The following is a 24838-nucleotide window of genomic DNA, read 5'->3' on the forward strand; positions in this document are numbered from 1 at the left end:
TGGAAGTTCTTATACTTTGTCAGAAATATGGGATACAGAGATTGGTTGTGCAGTATAACTGTAGAAGTTTAACCTGAAAAAGTCAAATAACTGATGGTTGGCCATTTGAATGATTTTCTGATATCTTTTTTTTTCTCCTAACTTTTTCATTTCTTAATGGCTTTAATTAAAGACAGTACATGACTGGATAAATATATCATAATAAAGAAATTTACATTTCCCCCCTCCAGTATCATTTTTGGATTAAACCAGTACTACAGCTAATTAATGTTCTGAATGTAGATTAATGACTTCACATTTCTTAAATGTGCCTACCCTTCATAAGCCTGTCTAGTATGAATTATGCTAAAATATTAGAAAAAAAGGAATGCCAAGATGAGTAGGTTATTATATGCAGTAATCATCTTATTTCTGTGATGGGTAAATTGGGAAAAAATAATAAAAGAAGCAATAGCACCATCAGAAGTGTGATATTAGAGAGAGGAGATAACTTTTATTATTTTAAGAATAATTTGCAAATTGTCAATGCTATCAGCAAGGAGGATCTTCACAGTGTTGATAGAATTTGCAGAAATACTCTTTGGGTCAGCTTTGCTAGTGCAGCTAACAGAAGAAATTTTACATGCAGCTTTACAGTGTTTTGCAATAACTTTCTCAGCTTTTTTGGTGAGGTTTTTGATATGAATTACTCCATTTTATAAAACCTATTTTAAATTGTTGGAGTTATAATACCGTGTACTAAGGCACTGAAATCATTCTTCCTTGCCTTATTCCATCAACTTCCATTAACTATCTGCATATACCTATTTTCTTCTTTGTTGATCTAGATGACCTTTTAAAGGTCCCTTTCAACTAAACAAAATTCTGTGATCCTGCCTTCTTCCATGATTGGGTTAAGGATACAAATAATCTATCAAAACAATGAAAGACACTTGCCAGAGGTGAAAAGGCAATTCTTTGATAATTTTGTGTTCCAGACTACCTCTTAAGAATTGAGAGCAAAGACAAGTAACTTTTTTAACAAAAACAATGAGCAAGGAGTGGAAAAAATCCCAATCCCAAAAATCCCTTTCCCTTTTTCATAGTTTTTCCCACAAAAAAATAAAAAGCCCCATAAAACCAACAACCCAACTGAAAAGTCTCAGTCATCACTTTGTTAATAAAAAGCAGAATTAAGAATTCTGTGCATTCACTTGCTTGTACATTTCTAGGTTTTAAATTTGCAGACCATCTGTGTTACCGTTTTAGTGGCAGCCAAGATACCAAGCACAACCAGAGTGGTGCTGTTCCTTCTGTGCTGAGGAGAGGGGAGGTGGGACGGGGTGGGAGGATGTGAGAGAGGTGGAACTTTTTCTTTGCCTTGACCCAAAAACTGTCCTGTGCTTCTTGTGTTGTCTGCGGTCCTGGGCTATGTGACATTAAGGGCTCTCAGAGCATGGAAAAGAAGATGGAATTATGATATTAAAATTGCCTTACTAGATTGTTTTGTTTGTCAAGTTAAACAAATCACAGTTCTCATCCTAATGGCATAATACTGCATGTCTATTTAAATTTATCAGAACATGGAAAGGAAATAGCAATGACAGGGGTAATTAGGGAACCTAACAGAAATCCATTTGGGAAGGCTTCTTCTCCCATTACTTATATAAATCTTATGTATATTCTCACCTTTCAGCTCTTGCTGGTGAACATCACTCCTGTCTGACATGTCTGGTTTACTGTCCCTTTGCAAATCATCCCTGCGGGCAGGGTCATTCTTCCTTCTCTTGACTTGCATTGTGTGTTTGTGTGTTCTTTAAATTAAATTTCTGTGTAGTCTACTATTTCATTCTGTGCTGTGGCTTGCATAGAAGGCGTTCTGTGAGTTATAAGTGACTGCCTGCATATGTTGTGTTATTTTATAGGTGGTGATTCGTGCTCAGAATGGCGCCCTCCTCTATCGTATTTCACCCTGGGCGAGATATGTGGTCCGTGATGAAGACAAAGTGAATTATGATTGGGTTCACTGGAATCCACCACAGTCATATATAGTAAGGCTTCAATATTATTTTCAAGAGGTGTATCATGTTATCTTTGTTTCCCTGTTTGGAAGAAAATAAAAGGAAATAGCAAACTAGTTAAAAGAGCTGAGAGATGAAGGGCTTTTATTCATGGCTTTGACAGAAATAAATTACTTTAATGATGGATGTTTTTGAGCTGCTTTTCCAGCCTCCTGTAGAATATATAAAAAATAGTTATTAATGTGGTATTTTAAACTTTTGCCACCTGTTAGGTAAGATTGACGGGTATTCTGGGACAAGATGGCTGTTCCTGGTAGGGAGGAGAGCAGGGATCAGTACTGGATTTAAGGATTGGTTGTCTGCAAATGCAATGTTCAGTCCTCAACACGAGGTTAATATTCCGTGAAGTCAGAAAAAACCTGCAAAATAACGTGCCTACACTCCAGTCAAATCCTGGTTTCTTTGTATCAGGAAAATCCCATTATTGAATTTAAAGCTCTCTTTCTTCTCATGCACTACTGCAAGGGAGAGAACTCTTTGCATGATGTATGAAAAATACCCTAGGAGAATATTTGGAAACTTCAGACCATCTGAGTGATGTTGTTTCATAATAAACTTGTTCATGTTTTCCCTGGAAAATGGTATGCAGTGTTTTATATTAGAGATGCTGTAATCTCTACTTTGAGTTAAATTTTCGCATCCACCTCAAATTAGGAAGCAACTGCTTGAGAGAGAAAAGGCTATTGGCATGGAAAATATTTTCTTTAAAAATAGATAACATAATGTACATTAACTCTTGTTAAAGTGTGTAGTCTATAATTTTAGTGGCCTACTCTGTGTATGATGCTCTGTGACATCTCAATGTCATCAAGAAAAGGAATGGGTAGGGATTTGGGAATGCAGTGATTGGGATGACCTAGAGTGAAAAAGAGGCTTGAACTTTTGAGTGCAGATAAGGCCTTACTGAAACAATATAAAAGTCCTTTTATGAATAGTAGAGGTGTCCAGTGGAAATAGGGAACAAGCCTCAATCAGAAGTTTTGTCCTTTAATTGTTCCTTTAATTTCTGTTCACATGTTTGTATTCAACTAGCTTTGTTCTGCATTTTCAAAATTTCACCTGAATAATAAACTAACAAATGTTATGTATGTAATGCTGTGTACTTGTCTCCAGATTTGAGATTATTTAATTATATTTTAATCCTAAGTAATGACAATATACTTGATTCTGTGCTATGGAACTGTATTCTTTAGGAATAACAAATTTATAAATTTCAGATAAGGCAGCAATTTCATGTACCTGCAAAATAGCAGGTATGCTTAAAAAATAAAAGCCTATCTTATTATTTTCTCTCTGTATTTTCAAACAAGCTTCAGAGTGATTCAGAAGGACATCAAGTGGAGTGGCTACTATCAGTTGAACACTGAAGTGTAATTTTAAAAAGAATATAAGAAAAGTGTTGAATCATCAATGTCTAGTTTCTTGTTCATAAAGGACGTTAATTTCAAACAGACATTTGCTCTTAGAGGAAAAATTAAATAAACCTAAATTGTTTTTCATCTTGTACAAATCATGTAATTATGACAACACTTCTAAGCTGTTCCTAATGACAACTGTTTTTTTTTCTTATAGCATAAGAATCCTTCTCCCAAGAGATTAAAAAGCCTACGAATCTATGAATCTCATGTGGGAATTGCTTCCCCAGAAGGCAAAGTAGCTTCTTATAAAAACTTCACCTACAATGTACTACCTAGAATAAAGGATCTTGGTAAGTAGTACTAGAAATGCTTGCAGAGATAGTTATGTGCCTGTGCTTGTTAGAAAAGATAACTGTCAAGTATCTAGAGATGTTTTTTTTTTTTTTTATTTTCCCAATTACACATACTATAAAAATAGATTCTTAGGTGAGCAAAAGTTATCAACAAGTGAAATCTTTGGAGAACAAACAAAGACTGAAATAGGATATGTGAATTAAAGTCTATTCCAGATTTTTAAGTAAAATATGATTATTAAAGCCCAGATAAGTATTGCAAGGTAATTTGCTTTTGGCATGGTTTGCTTTCAGACTGAAAAAAGACCTGTTTTTGTGACAATCTTCAGAAAATACTTAATTGCTTTTACAAGTGTAAAGCTTAATTCTAAGCTTTACACTAGTAGAACCAATTAAGTATTTTCTAATTCTAATTCTTTTGTCCTTCTGATTCTAAGGAAGGACAAAAGAAATACCTTAATATTCTTTGTTTTGCCAGAATAAGCGTGCTAGGCATTTTATCCCTGAACAGTAGCTCAGAAGTATCAGAACAAGGAAACTTTAAATATGAAAGACCCTCCTCGACCTTTTTCAGGAAAAGAACTTCTAGTATATTGGAGAGGATGTGTGAAAGAGCTGCTAACATTATCTCAGGAACCACAGCAAAACTGTTCACCTCAATTTCATTTAATTATTTTTTCCCATGATGTCTTTGGACTGTTTCTGTAATGGACAATGTTAGAAGCTATTGCCTTTTACTGCCTTGTGATGAAATATATATTTTACACTGCTGTAAAATAATCATTACATCTGTAGCTGAAACCTCTGTGGATGATGGCTTTGTTTGTGTTTGATTTCTTTAATTCTGTTTTATTTATCAGAGTGCCTGACAAAGACATTTTCTTGTAGCTTTACATGTTAAGTCAATGTTTTGTGGCTTTTGCCTTTTGGTAAAGTTGAGCTTGCAGGTGAGATGAGGGAGTTTGCACATATGGAAGATGTTTTGGATTTTACATTCTATAAAAAGCAGTTTTGGATTTTTCATTATATATCTGTGACTCCTTACTGCCAAGGAATTTCACTTGTCCCAGGAAGTTAAGAGGATTTACAGAGTCCTACAATTTTTTCTTTGTGGAGAAATGTCATGAAAAGGCTGATACACCAAATAATAAAACGCAGTATCAAATTTAGGGTATATAAAAATGATAACTACTTTTCCTTCTTGTTAACATTAAGTAAACATTGTGGGATTTAAGTATTTTTAAAATATTTTTAAGGTCTGTTAGATTCAGTTGTGGAATGTCTTACTTTTTAGGACAAGCTTAAAGACATCACTATATGAGAACTCTAATATATTAGTAGTTTGTAGAAATATGTGCATGACAAATAGCAAAATAAGTAGCAAGGAAATTGAATGAGATTAATTTGATGCAATGTTGCTGTTTATTTATAAAAATGATGTAAATAAAAATAAGTACAACAGGCCTGAATCATAAACCAGCAATGAATCTGACAAATTGCTGAGCTCACACCAACTGTCTTCTAATAATAGCTCTGGTTTTAAATGTCACAGCTATAAAAAACCAAGGAAGAATAAAAAATCCTACAGCATCCTGTTGAAATTAAGGAACGAAGTAAATATTTTCTTCAAACAGAGTAGTGGTAGAGGTGTGAGTCTTAACAACCTGTAGATAAAAACTGACTCTTTGGAGTTCCCTTCCTTAAGAATGCACTGAACTGTCTTAGGAGACACAACACAGTGTGTCCCCCAGCCCTCCTGGACCGCTTTGGTTCTTGGGTAAACTTGGAATAAAAGCACATTACAGTTGCGATTTTTCTTTTTTGGAAGACTTTTGTAGAGGGAAGAAATAACTATTAAAGTTGGAAAAAAGTGTTTTTGCTGAATGAAAAAAATGGTTTCATATGTCGTGAAGTTATAGTGTTGTGTCTAAGCTGGAGAGATGTGGGTCTGACAGATGGGCCGCTTGGTGGATAAGGAATTAAAAGGATGGTCACACTCAGAGTTTCAGTCAATGACTTGATATCCAAGTGGACACCAGGGATGGGGTGGCCTCAAATTGAAGCAGGGTGTATTTAGGTTGGACATTAGGAAGAAATTCTTTACTGTGGGCTTGGTGAGACACTGGAATAGGTTACTCAAAGAAGTTATGGATGCCCCATCCCTGGAAGGGGTGTTGAGCAAGCTGCTCTAGTGGAAGGTGTTCCTGCCCATGCCATAGGAGTGGGAACTAGAGGATCTTTTAAGTTCCCTTCCAACCCAAACCATCCTGTGATTTTGTCACAGTATGTGTTGCCAGTGGCTAACCCTGTCTGCACGTGTCAAAAGTTGAAGCAGTTCAGGACATGCAGGTTGGCATTACTAATATTCTGAAGTTAAATAAGGATGACACTTCTTTCTGTCTGCATCTGGGAGATTGAATATGTGTGAATCACTTGGCAAATTGACTGTTCCATTTGCCGTGGAGATCACGTTAGTATAAACTATTAATTAGAATTGCTTTGTCAAAGTTACTCAATCTTTAGGTGTTGACCATTAGGGTCAGAGGCAGCTAAAATGAGAGAAGACTGGAATAGATATGTTATAGGTATTGAATACTCTTTTAACTATCCTTAATGCATTTATTTGTTGTGTTTGTTTTTATTATAGGCTATAACTGTGTCCAGCTGATGGCCATTATGGAACATGCATACTATGCCAGTTTTGGTTATCAGGTCACAAGTTTCTTTGCAGCATCAAGGTACGTTTAAGTGCTCCAGCATCTTCTCTATTCTTTTCCCTTCCTTCCCATCCATTGAAATCAGTATGGCATGCAGGTGTGTGTTTGCAAGAAAGCGTAAAATGGGAAGCAATGGCTTAGGTATTTGCTCTACCTTCCTCTTAAATCTGAAATCAATTTGGCACAGTTATCAGCTGCTGCGTGAAATGCTTTCAATAGAATACAGACAAAAAGTTTATAAGTAACTTCAGCTGCCATAGCATATTCTGAGTAATCCACCTTCAGCAGTCTTTATGCATGGGTTTGTGGTTGTGGAATTCTTGGCAGGAACAAACAGGGTGTGTAGGGCTTTCTTTTATGACAGACAGAACTATACACGGTTGGTAATGAACTTGATTTAAATCATGACTCTGTATATTCTGTGGGTACTCTTTCCCTTACAGGCTTGTAACAGACTGTATTTAGACTTGAGGTATAGGGTGAGATTACATGATAAATGAATTCAGGTAGTTGTTAAGAAAATTATGATAAATGTGGAAATAATTTTTTTTTAGTTTTTTTTTTTTTTTTTTTAATCTTAGAGCAGCTCAAGTGGCAACCAGGCTAAATTTAGGCAGTTTTTAACTAGCTTAAATAGTTGAAAAAGGCATGTCAGGCATAGGATAAAAAAATCTTTTTATAAAATAAGAAAATGGTGTAATACCTAAACCAAATAACCAAGCAGGAAAATAGCAGATAGTGTATTTTGTGGGCTTTGTGGATGTACATTTATTTTTGTAATCATTGTGTTACTTTATACTCATATAGCTGGAATATTCTTGTCCCTTATGAGCGAAGGAAGTGTTCAATATTAAATAGCAACTTTAAGTTCTATCTGTTATCTTTTATGCTGAATTTTATGTATTATTAATAAAGGAAGAATAAAACAATCTATTTCTTCAAAACATTGTGTGGATGATGGAATTCTTATAAGGAAAAATGGTTTAAAATGTTTGTTTGTAAGCAATAGCTACTGCTGAAGAGGCTGAAAAAATAATCTGTAGAGTAGGTGATGAAGAATTGCTGACTTTGATGTAGTTTCCACGATGAATGTTGAGCATTGCCAGCAGGAGCCCTGATGGTGCCACGTTGTGTTTTCACAGCCGGTACGGAACTCCTGACGACCTGAAGGAAATGATTGACGTTGCTCACTCCATGGGCATCACAGTCCTGCTTGATGTGGTGCACAGCCACGCCTCAAAAAACTCAGAAGATGGTCTCAACCAGTTTGATGGTACAGATTCTTGTTTCTTCCATTCTGGATATAGAGGCAATCACCAGCTCTGGGACAGCAGGCTCTTTGACTATGCAAAGTGAGTATAAAACATCACTTCAGCTGTGCTAGTGGTTATTATTTCATAGCAATTCTGTTAAAAGTACTCTCCTCACCAAGCTGGTAAAGTCATTTGGGTTGTTTAACAATTGCAGTATGTGGAGTTAAATTCCTCTACTTGCCTAAATCCTGAAAATCTAACACTAAATGATAGTATTTCAGTTTCATTACTTTCCTGTCATCTGTGACTACCTATGTGCGTGTTATATACCATGTGCATTGCATGCATTAGATAATGGTGTAGTTATTTTTATTTAAAAACGTATTTCTCTATAAATATCAATTTCAATACCCATTATGTAGGAGTATATAATTGTGTATTTTATGCATTTTATGCATATTAATATTTTCCTGCTATATATAGTATGTTGCATATATATACTAGATGATGTTTGTATATAAAAATAGTCGGAAAAGCTGATGAAAACTTGTAAGCTCTGTAAATTTATTGACATACTGTCAGGTTGTTGAAATGTAGGAAAAGATTTCCCCCAGGACAACTAACTCCATTTCAAAGAGCTTCTGGAGGTCAATCAACAATTAATACAAAGCAGGGATCATTTTCAGTAGACATTTCTAGAGACCCCAGTTTGGGCAAGCTTAATTAACCAGTATAAATATAGTGTGTGTCAAAACATGTATTAATTCCAGTTGATTATTAGTACTTAATATTGTTTACTCTGTATTCTCTGAGGTACTGGGGACAAGGAGATTGATCTTGTATGCTGAATGTTTCAGTGGTTTAAATGGAGAAACAGGCACAAGCAGCCAGCTTCTTTCAGTGTCCTTCTCACATTTTTTTTCTGTTTGTTCATCCCTGAACCACCCTGCTTCTTCCCTTTCCTTTCCTTTGTTTCTCTAAACATTCCACAGTAAGTTTTGTGTAACTTTACAGTCTCCTTAAAGCAGGTCTTAATAAAATTCTGTATAGAATTGATCACTTATTCCAGGATAAATTCTCTTATTTTCCCCCTTGAGATGCATAATCTTGTGTGACCTTCTTATCAATTGCAAAGTCCTGTTTTAACCCTTTCAAGGTTCCTTTTGAATGTTCCTGTAGTGGCTCATCACAGAGCAACTGTAAAGTTCTAGTTTCTTTTTAACCTCTTAGTTGTTAAGGTTTTTGTGCTGCAGGTTCAATTTCCTGTTTTTCCCATTTTTCTCCCTTGCTTGCATTGAATTGCCATGGACTGGATGGATATGATTACACAGAAGTCATGTTACATAGCATAGGCCAATTGTTTAATGGAACTCAGTGTCAAATAAACCAAGTGACCAGTGTAAAAACTGACTGGTGCACTTCAATACTTAGTGGGATGGGCTGTTGGGACTTGTTATTTGGGACAATTTAACAGGTCATTTCAGGGGGAGTTTCTGGTGTGATTTATTGTGATTTAATATTAATTGTGATTTAATTATAAGAAATGCATTTTAGTCCTTCCTATTAAGCTTTAAATTCATACTCAAATCAGTTGTATTTCAAGTCATCTTAAAGCTTTAGTATTAATATGGTAGTATTACACATTTTATTTCATTTGATGCTTATAAGTAACCAACAAGTGTGTGAGTATAAGTGTCTCTACTGAGACAATGGAATGTGGTTATGGACCTTCCTCTGTTCTGGTTCTTCCTGCTCGAGAAGAAAGTGGTGCTGGTATTGAGTGTTTGGGGGTATTTATAAATGAGAGAAACAACCAGCTCTTCTGTGGGTTGCACTTGTCAATGTTAAGTATTTCTTCAGAAGTGAAGAGCTGCCTCCATGGCTTGCTTGAGTCAGTGATTTGTACCTGTGGAATTTCTTTGCATACTATGGCTTTGGAAGAGGTGCCAGACTGAATGCAGAAAGGGGGAAATGGAAAGAGCTGTGAGGGGAGAGATGAGATTAGAGAATAGCAAAGACCAGAGAAACTGCAGCTCTGCACTGGATGACTGTGGGTCCCTTGAAGGTCATTTCCCATCCCCTACCCTCTCATGATATGCAACAGCAAATCTGGAGTTCTCTTTTCAACTGCTTGTGGAAAACCTTTCTTCCTTCAAGCATAGGATGCTGTGAACTTTTCTAGTTATTAAGGGATTCTTTCATCCTCATAGCTGGGATAGTAAATATTCTCCATGTATTTACAGTCAAGTTTTAAGGCTGAAAAGTTATAACCTTCATGGTCATTGTAAGTTTCACAGAACTGATTAAAAAAGAGCTTGCATTTTTCCCCCTATTCTTTGTGTGTGCAGGTTCCAAGCAAAACTGTGAAAGAATCAAACTGACATTTCATTGAAAATGTTGAGTTTGGCTTTTTTCCCCCCAGTTTAGTCTGTATTGGCATTCTGCTAATTTCCATACCAGTGGACGAGCAGCTCTAGTCTGGATGATGCAAGCATAAAAATCTGTGAGAGAGACTCAAGTTTCTGGCAGATGTTGAAAGTTTGCTCAAAATAAATGACAGCAAACACAGTCTGTTGAATGGTCTACAGAAAAGCTTGCTTGCTGAGTGAAATTTCTTCAGCTAGCACAGCCTTCTATCCTGTACAGAGCTTGTACTAAATCCCTTTCCTTCTGTAGTGGGAAGAGCTGTTAAATCTACAGGTGCTTAGACATCAAATGCAAAGAATGCTCAATTCACTTTGGAATTGAGAGAAACTAATTCTGTACTGTGAAGGAGATTAAGGAACAGTTGCTTTATCAGTTTAGTCTGTCTACATTTTCTTTGAAAGCCAAGATGTAAGTAAGTTTATCTCACAGCATTTGCAAGATTATTCAGTTGTCTGTGAAGGGGACTGTGACTATTTCCTATAACAGAATGTGGCAAAAGATCCATATCCATGCTAAAAAATAAAAAAGGATTATATCCCTTGTGTATTTAAATACTGTTTTTTAGTAAAATTCATGTAAGTAGAGAGTAGCTACAAGAAAAGCAATTGTAAACCTGTTCAACAGACAGCCTGGGTACTGCATATTTGCACCATTGTGCTGCTTAAAAAGAAAAAGGCATATTTTAAATTCTTTATATTTTAATCCACATTTATACTAGTGTTGTATGCAACAGGAGCTTTGCTGTAAACTGTGAACAACATTTTAAAATTATACTGTTCATGGTGTTGTCACAGGAGAATAACAACTCGATTTCATTGAAATGAGAAATTCCAGATAAGATAGCTGGCCAATAGAATACTTTTTGCTTAAATATTTTCAATAAAAGAATATAAACAGTGCTTTAAAAATCAATCAAAAAGAAGCTTTTACTTTAATAATTTTCATAGCTCTTTCACATTCTTATGAGTTTTTCTAAAATATTTGAGGGAAAAAATGCCCTGGATCTATGTTCTGATTTGGTGACTTCCTCTCCATCATCTCCATCCTGTCTGTCTAAATCTGTGTCCATCCCTTTTCCCTCAGCAAACAACCCAAAAACCAGAATCACAAAGCTTCAGGGAGAATTGCAGTTGATTTTAACATTTTCTGTTGAAAAACAAATTTCTCTATAGTTTGCTTTGGTTCCTGTTAATAATTGTGACTTTTCTAGCCCTGAATTCATGACAGGGAAATGCTTTAGTGTAAAAGGGGTGCCAGAAGCTCTGGACTGGTGCTCTAGTTGGCATTGTACAGTTAATTTTGGAGGAAATTAAAGGTCTCTGTTGTGTGCCTGTTAAAGGCAGCTCTCTTGAAATATACGTAAACACCCTCCCATCTTAAGAAAGGATTCTACTTGTAATTAATTTTGCACAAGCCAAGTATAATTTTTATTTTCCTTCTAAAATCATATTCCAAGGTTATTCAGCTGCCAGATTCATTAGAAATGATGTCGTACACCCTGGAAACCAGGTGGGATCACAACTAGAGTGGTTGATTGTGTTTTGCTATTTGGAGAAATGAATTTAAATTAAATGTGTCTAAAATAATAATCAGGCAAAACAATTTAAAAATAATTGAGAACAAGATATTACCTAGTAAAGATTTTTCCCACAGCACTGCATGAATAGAATGTGTAAATGATGTTGCCCTTCTAGACTTGTTGAGGTCCACGAGCATTGTTTCGACTTATAAGGCTTTTTGTGTCTTTTCATTAGATTTTGTTGGATTCTATTCTGTCTTAATCCAATTCCGAATGTCAATTGGTATACTGATATATTTCTGTGAGCATTTAGGAATTATGGTAGTATTAAAATTCAGAAATCATCTGATGCCTTAAGTTTTGTTGGGTTTTTTTTGGCTTCTTGTTTGTTTGGGTTTTTTTTTTTTTTGTGGGGGGGTTTAGTTTGGCTTGTTTTGGATTTTTAATACTATGGCATTTTTCACCTGAGCACTTAGGCAAATGTTAAGTTATTTCACAGTCTTGGAGATGAATTTGGTGCAAGGTCTGTAATTGATTTACAATGCAGTTTTAATTTTAATTAGTCCAGCTTTCTTGAGTGCAGCAGTATGATTAGTAAGAGATTACGTTGGTTGCAAGGATTTGGGGTCAGCAGATGTCCCAGCATCTCCTTTGGGCCTTTTTTGAGGCCTGTTTTCCAGAGTTTTTTAAGACAGGATGTTGTGTGCATATTTTTGGGGTTAAAAATCGTAACTAAGCCAGGTAATGGAAGAAATCTCCTATTAAGTTTTTTCTTCATCGGTTTTATGAAGTTTCAAGTGACATCCATGCCAAATGTGCTTTGAAGTGCTACAGGTAGGGTTTAGTGTATACAATAAACACTTTGTCCCATGAGCCACAGTTTTACATCAGGGCAACAGATGACTTGCTAGTCCCCTGCTGCCAGTCCAGATGTTCTCTCCAGCTCAGTTTTCTGAACTGCTGGTGGAACAGCTGATTATAGCTCAGTACTTTTTACTTTTTTTTTTTTTTAATTCGATTTTTCTTAATGTGTGTTAAGAAAACTGCCAGAGCTCAGAAACTGCTTTTAACCTTGCTGTCAGTGCTGCAGAAACAGGGCAGCTGCCAGGTGTTGAAGCTTGTGTCTTTGTTCTGGTGTAGGTGGCCTCTTCCCCAGCTTGTCCCTCCACAGTGGGGTGGGTCACCTGAAGCTTTTTTCCCCTGGTCCTGTGGTCCAGCCTGGGGCAGGTATCTCAGGTGCTCTCTTGAATCTAAAACATCCACCTGTGTTTGGATGCTGAGACCGTGGCCTTTTCTGCCACCCAGTGTTTAAATCGTGCATAAACCTTACTCTGTATATTCTGAGGGGAAAAGATCCACTGATTTTGCTTGACTTCAGGATCTGACTCTTTAAAGACATGTTTATCTTCTAACATCTTCAGCAACTCGGTGTTTAGTTCTTCCTTAAACAGCTGTTATTCACCCAAATTGTTTTTCTTTCTTCTGATTGCCTACTTTGCCAGTCTTTATCTGCCACTGAGGTGATGATAGTAGGTGGAATGAATTGTAACATAAATCTTTCAGAGTTTAGTGTTTGGTCAGTAGGGTACCTGTCTGGGCTCATAATTCTCTAAAAGCAGCCGTTCAGAATATTTCTGGGTTTGTTTTCCTTCAATTCAGTGATGAATTCTAAATATCAGTGGAGGTAAAGACTTGTTGCCTTCTTTGGGAGCATCCCCATGGTTTGTAACAGTTTTCAGGATGAAATGGATTCACTGCTACTCTTTATTGCTTACATCATTAGCATTTTAAATAGATTTAAGTTGATACTCTGGAGTACCACAGTACTAAAGATTCTGGTTTCTTGCCTAATGCTCTTAAGGAAAATTGACACATGAGCAAGAGATAGAGACTGCAGATAACACACTGTGTGTGTTCTTGCCATCCACCTCAGGGGCCCTTTATTGACACACGTTGTAGAGTGCAAAGATTTGACTGCAAGCTTCATGCACACAAAGGATAGATGGGGTTTAAAGGCTGCTAGGACACTCATTGCTGCTGACATGACACCTGAACAGACTCTGCTGGCCAGGCAGGTGTCAGTCAGCTGGGAGAAAGGAGACTGCCACTACTTGTCACAGACCCTTGATGGTGCTGGATAGTCCTCTTCACTGTTTTGTGCCTTTCTGTGGCCTTCCTTTTGAATCCTAGGGCTCCTAACAAACCTGTCTGTAACTTTTTCTTGTCTAGTTCTGATCTAAAGCTTTTTCAGGTATCTCTCAGCTAAGGAATTTTCTTAGAGGATTAAGCTGTACAGGTTTTGAGACACAGTTTGGGACACAGGAAGAGGAGAGGGAAAAGCAAACGGGGGGGAGGGGGGGGGGCTTGACCATAATTAGTCAATCATATCCTGTTGACTTCCCAGAGTGTAAGAACTGAAGCTTTTTCTTCTGCAGCTTCTGAGGATTTAGCAAGGTGCAGGTGGCATTCCCCCAGCTGCATTTCCAGTGCCATGCCATGGTTGTCACAAATGTGTTTTCATTGGGGAGAATCTTTGGCCATAATTCCAGCTAGACTAAAGATAATGCAGTGAGCGTTGACGGTGAGAGAGGTTCTCAGTCGTGTGACGTCTTTTTGGTATATTGTTGATTCTAGGGTAATTACAATAGAACAAAGATGTAAGCTGTTTTTCATTATGTAAAACATAAAGCTGTGCTGATTTTAATTCATTTCCTGCCAGTCTTCCTGTACCAAATTAGTTTAGGAAAGCTCTGTATTTAAAGATCTGCATAATATGCATTGGAATTTCATTTGGCTGGCAAAGATTATTTCTTAATGACTGTTTTAAGGAAGCACTGCTTGCAGCATAATAGTGAGATTTTCATTCTTCCCCTCACCCCTCATAAATGTAATTATTTTGATTAAAGATTGTCTTTAAAAACACTGTCTGCCTATGATCCTTAGCTCTCTGTTTCTAATAGACTGGATTTTGATGGCGACTGTGACAGTATAAAAGTACTTTATAAAATTTAAACCTTAAAGACCTTTCATGCCTAAAAATCCTTGTTTCTTTTTGTTTTCTCTTCTATTAGTCATCATTATAAATGCTAGTAAGCAAACACTTTCAAGTATGGGAACATTGCAGTTTATAAATTGCCTTTTGTGAAGGGAATGATTACTGAAAGCATTTACAGAAGAGATGATACAATAGGAAATTACTGCAATGTAATTGGAAAAATTGAAATAATAGTACAAAAAATAAAAGTTTCAGCCATGATCCTATGATTTATACTACATACAGTCGAGACCTGCTGTATAATTGCTTTAATTTTTAATTTTTAAAGTTTTTAATTAAATAAGCTTAATTGTTTTACTGTACTGTACTTTGTTATAACAGACTGAGAAGCTTTAAATCCATAGGTGCTCTAAAACTGAGAGTTTCACATAAGAATCCACGTAGCTTTCTTTGAAGTGTCCAGTTTCCAAAATTACCTCCAACAAAGCATTCAAAGCTTTGTGTGAAGTTTCAAAAATGTAGCTGCACAGAAAGTGGTACAGCAATAAAGCAAGATATTGAAATGTGAAGAAGGGCACACTGAAAAGTTGCAGTCAATTGTTCTAAATTTTGTCAGGTAGCACATTTTGAAATATTGAGGTGACCACTTGTAGCCACTTAAATTCAGTCTTATCTTGAATAAATACAGTCACACTTATATGAAGTTGATTATGGTATTTCAATAAATATCTAAAATAAGCTAAGATGCAACACATTGCAGAGAATCATTTTGCATCAGTCTAAATGCAATAATGATCTTGCATTTAGTAATCCACACTTGAATTGACAACTTCTACAGCATTCTTAAGTGATTGCTGCAGCAGTTTACATGAGCAGCATCTGTTGTGAATAGAAGATTGTGCTGGAGAAAAGGCTGATGATTGTACGAGTTTGAGAAGAATCCACAAGTGAAATAAGGGATGTTGACTTTCTTCTAATAGGGTTTTATCCAAAGAAATTCAAGACTGGAGGAAAATGAGACAAGGTATAGCACATAGCAGGGAAAGAAGAGGGAAACATTAAGACAGTTGTTTGGGGTTTTTTGATTCTATTATGTACTTGTTGTATAATGCAGAGATCCACTTGAAATGCATTTTTTGAAAACTCACTGTAAAGAGCATAAAATAAATAACTGGGGAAAATAAATAAATTAATGGCTATGTCTACAAAGTAGAAAACAATCAAAATGCTGTAGCATTTCCAAAAGTCAGTAGTGTATGTATGGCCAATGGATCAGAAATAATCTGCAAGTAATTATGTTCATCTGGTATATTACCTAGAGTTTTGAAAAGGATGCTATGTGTTCTTGAGAGTGGCATAAAGGCAAAAGTTCCTGCCTCTAGAAGGTGATTGGAAGTGGAAATAGAGAGCAATGCGTACAGCAGAGCTGGGCAGCCTGCTGCTTCAGGGAGTAGCTGCTTCTGTCCAAACAAATTGCTTGCTACCTGTAGCCACTGCCTGAGATTCAGCTTGGGATGGGACTGTACTGCTGATGACATGCTAAAATTTAGGGAATTTTTATAAGGACATACTCAGCTGTATATAAATGTTTTCTTTAGGCCTTATTTAAATGCCATAATGACTTTGGAACTGTTGTTATTGAAAGAAATTTTGTTAGAGTTAATACTTAAGAAATTACTGGTGAAGTTGTAAAGAAGATTAAAAAATAGTTCTACTGTTCCATTATAATAGTAATGGATGGACAGCTAGCAGCTTTTGGCTCTGTTCTGGCTGGTGTAGTTACAGGACAAGTTAGAAAAACTGAAATAGTGTATTATGTCAAGCGTGTCCTAATGAAGAAGGACGATATTCTATTAAAAGCTTTATCCCTGGGAACAAAGCAAATTGTTCTATACCAGGTCAGGAAAAGAGTGGTTTGTGGTTTTTGGGGTTTTTTAAAAGCATGCAGTATTTCCATCACTATTTTCCCCATGGATTTGCTTTGGGTCTCCTTGTTGATAAGGGGGCTAACTCTTTAGCCAATATTTGTATGTATCTATATTACAATTCCTTGTCAGCTCTTGAAAATTGGTATAAAGTTATTTTGGAAAAAAAAGAAACTAATTGCCCATTTGATTAATTAATAGTTTAAATAGTTGACACAAGTTTTTCTAAGTTATTCTACTGCAATTAATGAGTTTATTTCAGGCGGAGGAAAGCAAGTGTACAAGTAATACTTTGGAGACCTTACCCCTTGATTTATTTAGTGTTACTGCACAATAATTAAGTCCTGTCAAGTGTAGTTTTAAAGATAGTTACATGTGAACTAATAAACAAGAATGAAAAAGCACATCCATAGTCACTACTATGTGCTCTTGTAATTTTTTTCTGTAGGAGACGACTTAATTTGTTCAAACAAAGAGCTGAGAATTAAGTTCTCTGAAGAATTATTAAGTAAAACTATGGATTTTTTTGTATATATAATATATTTAGTCATTGCACAAAGAGTGTTTAACTGAGTATATTTATCAAAAGGCTTCACAATGAAGAGAAGAATTCTCATTGCGGTCTTTATTTTTTTCTTTATTCCTTTAAGATATGTGAAGAAAGTAAAGTAATGACTGTTGTCACTTTCCTGATTAAATAAACACCTAAGATTGCCTTTTCTTGGCTGCCGGGATTTATGTAAACACCATAGAATTTGTCATTTCATGATGTGGAGTGAGGCCATTTTCCTTTCTCTCTGTCATAAAAAAGAAGAAGTTGGACTTACAGCCTGTGTTTTTAACCCACAAAACTTCAGAGAAATTGGCACTGTTGTTTTTTTTTTCCTCAGTGCTTGAGTCATTAACTTTTTCTCCTCTTGCTGTTTGTATTTAGCAACATTTTGATTGCAACGTAGCCCACCTTTGATTAGGGCATGATATTTTAGAACACATTTTAGCACAAGCTTATTATTAGTAGCATATTTAAATTTTCTTGGACAGTTCTCCGGTAGAGTGATAAAGAAATTGTTGTCTTTTGAGGAAAGAGTCCATTTCTTATTAAACCACAACTGGAAGTTAAATGAGTACAGTATTACAGTTTCATACCCTGACCTTTTGCAAGCAGGTGGAAGCAGTGCTAAATTCCCCCTTGTCTTCCCTCCCTTCCCTTCTTGCCCAAAGGCAAAAGGAAAAAAAAAAAAAAAGTGGAAAAAACCATTTAAGTTACTGTTTCACTGACACCAAGTTGGTCAGGCTGGTAAACAATTTGAATAATAAATAATAACAATAATAAAAAGAATTTTTCACACAAAGGAAATATATGTACTTCACCGGCTTCAAGTGTCAAGTTTGTCTGAATGACATTTTGTGACTGTAAATGTAGCCACAGCTATGGGCCAAAAACATTTCTTATTTTGAGTTATATTGTTTAAACATAACATTTATTTTCATTTATTTAGTTTTAAATGGACTAAGCTTGGACATTGAGAAACAAGTTCTAAAAGCTGGAGTTTAAGGAACCAAATAGCATAATCTTTGAAATGCTATATGTACAGCTCTTTTTAGGAATAATGACTGAGTGAAATTTACTTTTTCTTGTTGAAATTTAACTCTTGCCTTTAAGATTTCATAGATAGAAACTATGTTCGAACAATTGGTGAATTGGAGTGATTAGTCAGTCAAACACCGGAGGAAAAAATATCCCAAAATATTTCCATTGCTGTTTCTCCCCATTTTCTGATGTGTTTTGTGTTTATTACCCAGGATTTTTAGACTACTCACTACCCTGAAATGTAAAACTGTATTTTTCTTCCTACAAGTTAGGTAGAGGCTTATAACTGTTCTAGGGTGGATGTTTAAGTCCTGTAGGTGATTAACAAAGTGAATGCTTTTTGGAGAGGGGAAAAAAGTCAACTACAAAACACTAAAATTTACATTATGAATGTTTCCAGGCTTCCTTTGCCACCACCTTCTTGCATAAGGGCATTGGAAAAGATGAAAATCTACTTTGACTTTGTTATAAGAAATTTCAAGGTAATTACTTTGTCATTGGGTTAATTGGGGAGGAAACTGAAAGTCTGTCAGGAAATGGGAAACAGCTTTCAGCTGGATGTTCTTTCTAATCCTTATCCAGCTAACAAATTGGCTGAAAAAGGTAGTGACTTACAGAAAGTAGTTCAAAATAGCATTTTTATAAACTCATTAACTGTGTACTGGAAACAGGAAATGTTTTGTGGGTTTCACCAACAGTTGCTCTTAGCACGGAACCATCCTCACCTAAACTTGAAAAACCAGAAACATTTGATTAGAGTCTGAGGCTTGAGCAGCTCATTTGCCAGCAGTACTAGACTATCAATATATGTAAGGGCAAACTTGTTTTAAACTATTTCTGAGAATCTTAGCTTTAGTTTTTTCTTTGTGTTCTGTCCCGGTCTAGACAACAAAACCTGTTTTCTATAATATTCTGAAGTTTCCATTTCAGATATATTTTGAATAAAAGTCACCAGCATTCTGCTTCCACATAAGCCAGAATCAGTAATACTTGCACTGAAATATGATCTGAAATAGAGGATATCTGTAGTAGGTAAATAGTTGATTTCATTTCAGTTAAAAATCATGGCATTTCAGTAAAAAACCTTAGTGTTAAAAAGAAAAACATATTTCCAATACATGAAATAGATTGGTAGATTAATATTTCCAAATGGAGATCAGTAACAGTAGTGTCCCTAAGGAACTTATTGAGACTGAACTTTGTGGATGGCACCAAACTGTGTGGTGTGGTTGACTGGCTTGAGGGAAGGGATGCAGCACAGGACACAGGTAGCAGGACATGGGACAATGGTTTTAAACTGGAAAGGTAGATTTAGATCATAAGGAAGGACATAAGAACAAAACTTTTCTTGCAGAGACTGAGACACCAAAGAGATTGTCCAGAGAGGCTGTGGATGCCCCATCCCTAGAAATGTTTAAATTCAGGTTGCACAGGACTCCAGACTGGTGATGTCTCTGCCCATGGCAAGGGGGTGTGTTAGTATAGTTATTTTTATCTCACAATACAACAATTACATTCTAAGTATTTATTCCAGAGATGATGCAAATAATAATTTTGCCATGTATTTTACTAAGAAAAGCTACAGTCACAATCTATCATAAATGTGTTTATTGTTCTCATATTTATCTTCATGAAGTACAAATTATATGGTTGAAATGACAGTATCTAGTAAGAAATTGAGATTAAAAACTAGGTGTCTTTGAATACAAACCTGTTCTTCAGTTCTCTGAGATGAAAAAGTATTTATGAAACATACTGAAAGTGTATTTGCAAGTTCACAACTCTATTGGCACAGCCCAGTCGGAGCCAATATCTTTAATTACATTTTTGAAGAATGTAGCTTCAAAAAGTGCAGCAAAGAGAGAAATACTGTGCTGTGCTTAAGGATGGATTCCTGTTTAATATGAACTCTGTACTTGAGATCTACTGTGCTGGTTTGTGGAAATGCAACAGCTTTGCATTCTGTGCTTCCTCAAAGAGAATGGGGACTGCTGCATGCCTTGGTCAGCTTTGCCAGGTGGCTGCTTCCCCTTGCAGATTCCCTGAATCTTGTGCTGGGGGTGATCTGAGACAATCTTCAGGCTCTTTGAGCTTTCCACTGGAAGTGTTTTTCTGTGAAGGTAATAATTAATTGTACGAACTTTTCTGCCCTCCATGCCATAGTCTGTCACGTAACTGAGCAGTCTCATCCCACAGTGATGAGAACAGTTCCAAAAAGGAACATTTTGGACTGTATCCACAGTAATTGCTGATGCTGAGGATAAAATCTGAAAGCATGAGAGGAAGTAATCTAAGACTTGTAGTAGCTAATATACAAAGTGAACTTCCCTTAGCCCCTGCTTCCCCAGGGTTAGAAATCAGTAGATTGCCATTCAAGACATGGAGTCAGTATCTCAGATGCTTCCTGTGTTGTCTGTACTGGATGATGACTGATAATGAACACTTAGACTCATCTTAAAATTTTCTTATCCTTCTCTAGATTTGGCATTGCTACCAACTGCCTGTTTGGGATGAAGGGAAAGATAGACTTTCAGTCAATAAAATACAGACAGGCAGCTAAGTCTTCAGGGACTCAGTGTGCTGGACTCTGAGGGTCTAAAGTAGAAAGATAATTCAGATAATATCTTCTGAGGTGGTGTCCTAGGTTGGTAAAATGCAAAAGTTTGCCCCTTTTTCGGTTTTCTTTATATGATACTAACTCACATTGCTTATGAGGTTGATTTTGCTATGTAAACATAAAAAGCACCTGCCATGCTTTGTTGCTTGAGGATTAAAGTTTTGATTTGGCAATTTCAAGATAATTACTTAAAAAATAATTTGTAGTAGGATGTAAATACTTGAATGGTAGATTGATAAGGTATTGTACAAGGTATCATGGTATAGATGAACTTGAGCCTCACATCACTGCAGCAACTGAGATTTGCCATCATCTGTACACAGAAAAGACTTTTCAATTATCAGTGCTCTCTAACTTTTAGGAAAAACAGATATTTGATGATCTCTTTGTACTAATCCTGGAATTTTCTCAGAGGCAGAGGTCTGGCCTTTCTTCACTTCTCTAGTGCTTTTATTTTGGATTTTTCAAAATGTTCTCTTTTGTGAAGAATTCTGCTTCTTAGCTGCTTAAATACCTGTTGCTATTCTATTAGCTATTCTATTAGCATTAGTAAAAAAATGCACCTGAATTCAAATTAAACTAGTTTGAGTTTGCATTTTGAAGGTACAGGCATGGTATGAATGCTTTTAAAGATTTTTGTGTGTGAACCAGACACCTTCTCAGTGTCCCTTTGAAGTCACTTGGGTGAGCATAAATTAGGGAACCAGTATTTTAAAGTAAAAAAATGAAATTAGGTTTACAGAAAGCACTGTTTCAGCCTTTTAATAAGATGGTTTTGAGAAAGCAAAGTTTAAAAATGTTAACAACTGGCCAGGTAGTTAATATTTTTCTCACAGTAATGAAATGAATTGATTTTGAGCGTAGTTTTGTTGATTTTGTTTTCCTATATAGGGAATAAATAAAGTTGAGAATAATTGTTGTCTATTCTTACAAATATATAGTAGCATACTATTTCAGGGGAGAAAAAGCACCTCACAAGAAAGCAGTTAAATCTCCCTTGACACTTGATCCTTTACCAGTCCCCATCTCAACTCTGGTGCTGTTTTCTGGGTAGAGTTGAGGATAGTGATCTGTTTAAAACCAAGTCACCTGACATTTAATACTTTGTAGCTATTTGTGCTCTACATTTAGACTTATTTTGAAAGCAAGCTCAGTGTTGAACAGTAAACTACTGTTTAATTATGGAAATCATGAATTGCATTGAATTGTATGCAAATTCTGACAATACACCTTTAAAGCTGTGATTTAGTTGTGTTTTGTAGAACAGCAAATTTTGTTTGTTAATTTGTGGAGTTGATTATATGACCAAAGAAACTTAATATTGTCTACGAGGTTTATTTTGGGAGAACAGAATTTTAAATAATCGCAAAGATTTTTATTTTATAAGTGTATAATTTACTTGGGTAGAATATAAGTGGGATGCTAATTTATTGAAATCGTAGCTGAAATCCATGTAGGCTTTATCAGCTTTTTAAAAGAGTTTTGTAATATTTTTTGGTACTTTCTTTATTTTAAAATGTGTATGCCCTGTAGGCTTTCTTAAAACTGAGGTAATTGTCTTCAGTACATACTTGTTTTTTTTTCTTTTCTATTTAACTCAGGAAGCCCACTGAGCAAAAAGCATCCAGAGTATTAAATTTCATTACAATAAGTACCTACCTGCTTTGCCTCCAAGGCTGTTCTTATATTCACATTTTGCAGGACATAACCTTTGCTGAGTAGTATCTGAATTATCATCTCCATTTTATAGGGCAGATAACTGAATGCCTTATTTGACACTAGTTTACTCCTACCAAGTGTGGACAGGACTAGCCATAAAAATGTTGGCCTAGGACAGTGCTGCTTATTTGTAGGTTATTTTAAACCCTTATATAATCCATAGTTCATTTGAGGAGAAATTTTTTTTGTGCAAATGGCATTTCTGGAAGGTCATGTGAATATATTCATAAACATGTTTAATTCATTGGTAAAATCTGAGAGAGAATTGGTGCAGAATTAACCTGCACAATTTTAAAATGAGGTGTCTTTTCAAAGCATTGATCAAATGTCTAAGCCATCAAAAATTGGGAAATTCTTGTTTCACCTTGCTGTATGGCACTGCTTGGTACCAACAGGGGAAGTAGAATTTTAGGCGGAAAAAAGTTAAAATACTTTCATGAACACTTCAGAACTACTGATTCTATATGAATAAACAATGTGCCTAGTTCTAAGAGTTCATTTTGCCAAAGTAATTATTGAATGTAAGTCTATAAGTTTAATAAATGCATAGGGCTGTTATATTGTTTACAGCATATTGAAAAAAAGTGCTTCCTCCCTAGGTAGCAGTGGACTTATGATGATCAGGATTAATGGTGGCAGAAGGGCTGTTGTCTGGTGTGGCACTCTACAATTCCAGTTTTAACTAAATTGGAAAACCCTCTGCGTCTTCAAAGCTGCTGCTCTTGTTCACTCTCAAAACAAACCAAACAAGCTGCATAATAACCAGTGGTCTGCTTATTAGAATTTTTAAATAGAAAAGTGTAAATATATAAAATATAATGTGGATTATGTATAATATATATATTATTATTATTGTAATTTATTTGTTTGTTTGTTTGTAAAGCCAGACTGCTTCTCCTGTGAGAAATAGCTGAGGGAACTCAGACTATTTAGTTTGGAGAAAAGAAGGTTCAGGGGAGACCATACTGGTCTCTACAACTTCCTGCCAGGAGGGTGTAGTGTGGTGGGGTGGCTTTCTTCTCCCAAGCAGCAAGTGACAGGACAAGAGAACCTGGCCTCAAGATTATAGATCAGGAAAAATGTCTTCACTGGAAGGGTGAGCCTGTGTGACAGGCTGCCCAGAGGAGTGGTGGAAGAACCATCCCTGGCAGCATTTAAAATGTGTGGATGTGGCACACACAGGGACATGGCTTAGTAGTGAACGTGGTGCTGTTAAGAGTTGTGCTCAGTGATCTCGGAGGTCTTGTCCAACCTAAACCATTCTATGATTTTGCATATAATATTGCATATTTGTCTGTGGTTTGTGAAGAATTGGAGTTTTGCCCTCAAAAAGACACAGAAGTAATTGTGCAACCCTGCATCCAATTAAGTTGCAACTATTAACTTTATTAGACTGAATGCCCATTTCTTTGTTTGGCAGTCTTTTGGTTGAATTTAAGCCAGTCAGCTGTTGAAATGTTTGGGGATAGTTTGAGAAATAATGTTTTAGCAATTCAGTGCTCCTGTGTCTTAACTTAATTAAACACTGAAAGCTGAAACAGGCATATCATCATAAAAGTCTAGATTCTTATAAGGTCAGCAGTTCTCCAATACATAGTAATAAATGCAATTCCTGGAGGTCAACATTAATATGGTTCAAAAATTACATCTTCAAACTGTATTAGGCACAGCCAATAGTATTTTTTGTCCATAGTGACAAAATTAACTGGTTTAAATGCATTCCGTGCATCTAAATAGTTCATGTTCATCATGGACTGGAATTTAAAATGCTTATGGTGAATCATTATTTTGCTTTTTTTGTTAGTATAGAGGAAAAAAGTAAATAATGAGTGTGTCTTAGAAGTGATTTCACAGGTTTTCTGCTGACCTAGTATAGCAAAGTTGTTAAATGTCTTATCACCTTATGAAACTAGGTCATCTAGGGTAGATGTGCTCATTCCACTTTTTCAGACAAAAAAATCTGTTTTTAATAAATGAGCTATGGGCTCCAAGAGTGAAGGGAAAAAAATCCAGCAATACTTCTCTGTAAAGACCTTCTTTGTTTTGAATGTCTGAGTGAATTCTGAGTTATATTTCTTACACTGTAAATCATTCTGTTCCTTAATGATGATACAGCATAAAAAAGCTACATAATAGCCTGCCTTTGGTCATGCATGCAATGAAAGAACTTGCTTAATTTTGATATATGCAAAAATGTGAGATTTTTAGGATAGAACTTAAGATATGGCTTTTTTCCAGAAGAAATTACATTCCTGATGAATGCTATCCCATTTCCATATCTGTCGGTAAAATACAAGAAGGAAC

General features: G+C 35.8%; 1 protein-coding gene across 1 annotated transcript in view; it reads left to right on the top strand.

Annotated features, from left to right (window-relative positions):
* Nucleotides 1-24838, top strand: part of GBE1 (1,4-alpha-glucan branching enzyme 1) — a 138194-nt gene that overhangs the window by 56446 nt on the left and 56910 nt on the right. Inside the window, exons 4-7 of the mRNA XM_066571923.1 lie at nt 1905-2030; nt 3633-3768; nt 6419-6509; nt 7631-7840. Coding sequence (XP_066428020.1) covers nt 1905-2030; nt 3633-3768; nt 6419-6509; nt 7631-7840 — 563 coding nt within the window. The remainder of the gene's footprint in view (nt 1-1904; nt 2031-3632; nt 3769-6418; nt 6510-7630; nt 7841-24838) is intronic.

The sequence above is a fragment of the Molothrus aeneus genome, chromosome 2 (genome assembly GCF_037042795.1).
Source record: "Molothrus aeneus isolate 106 chromosome 2, BPBGC_Maene_1.0, whole genome shotgun sequence".
Classification (NCBI taxonomy): Eukaryota; Metazoa; Chordata; class Aves; order Passeriformes; family Icteridae; genus Molothrus; species Molothrus aeneus.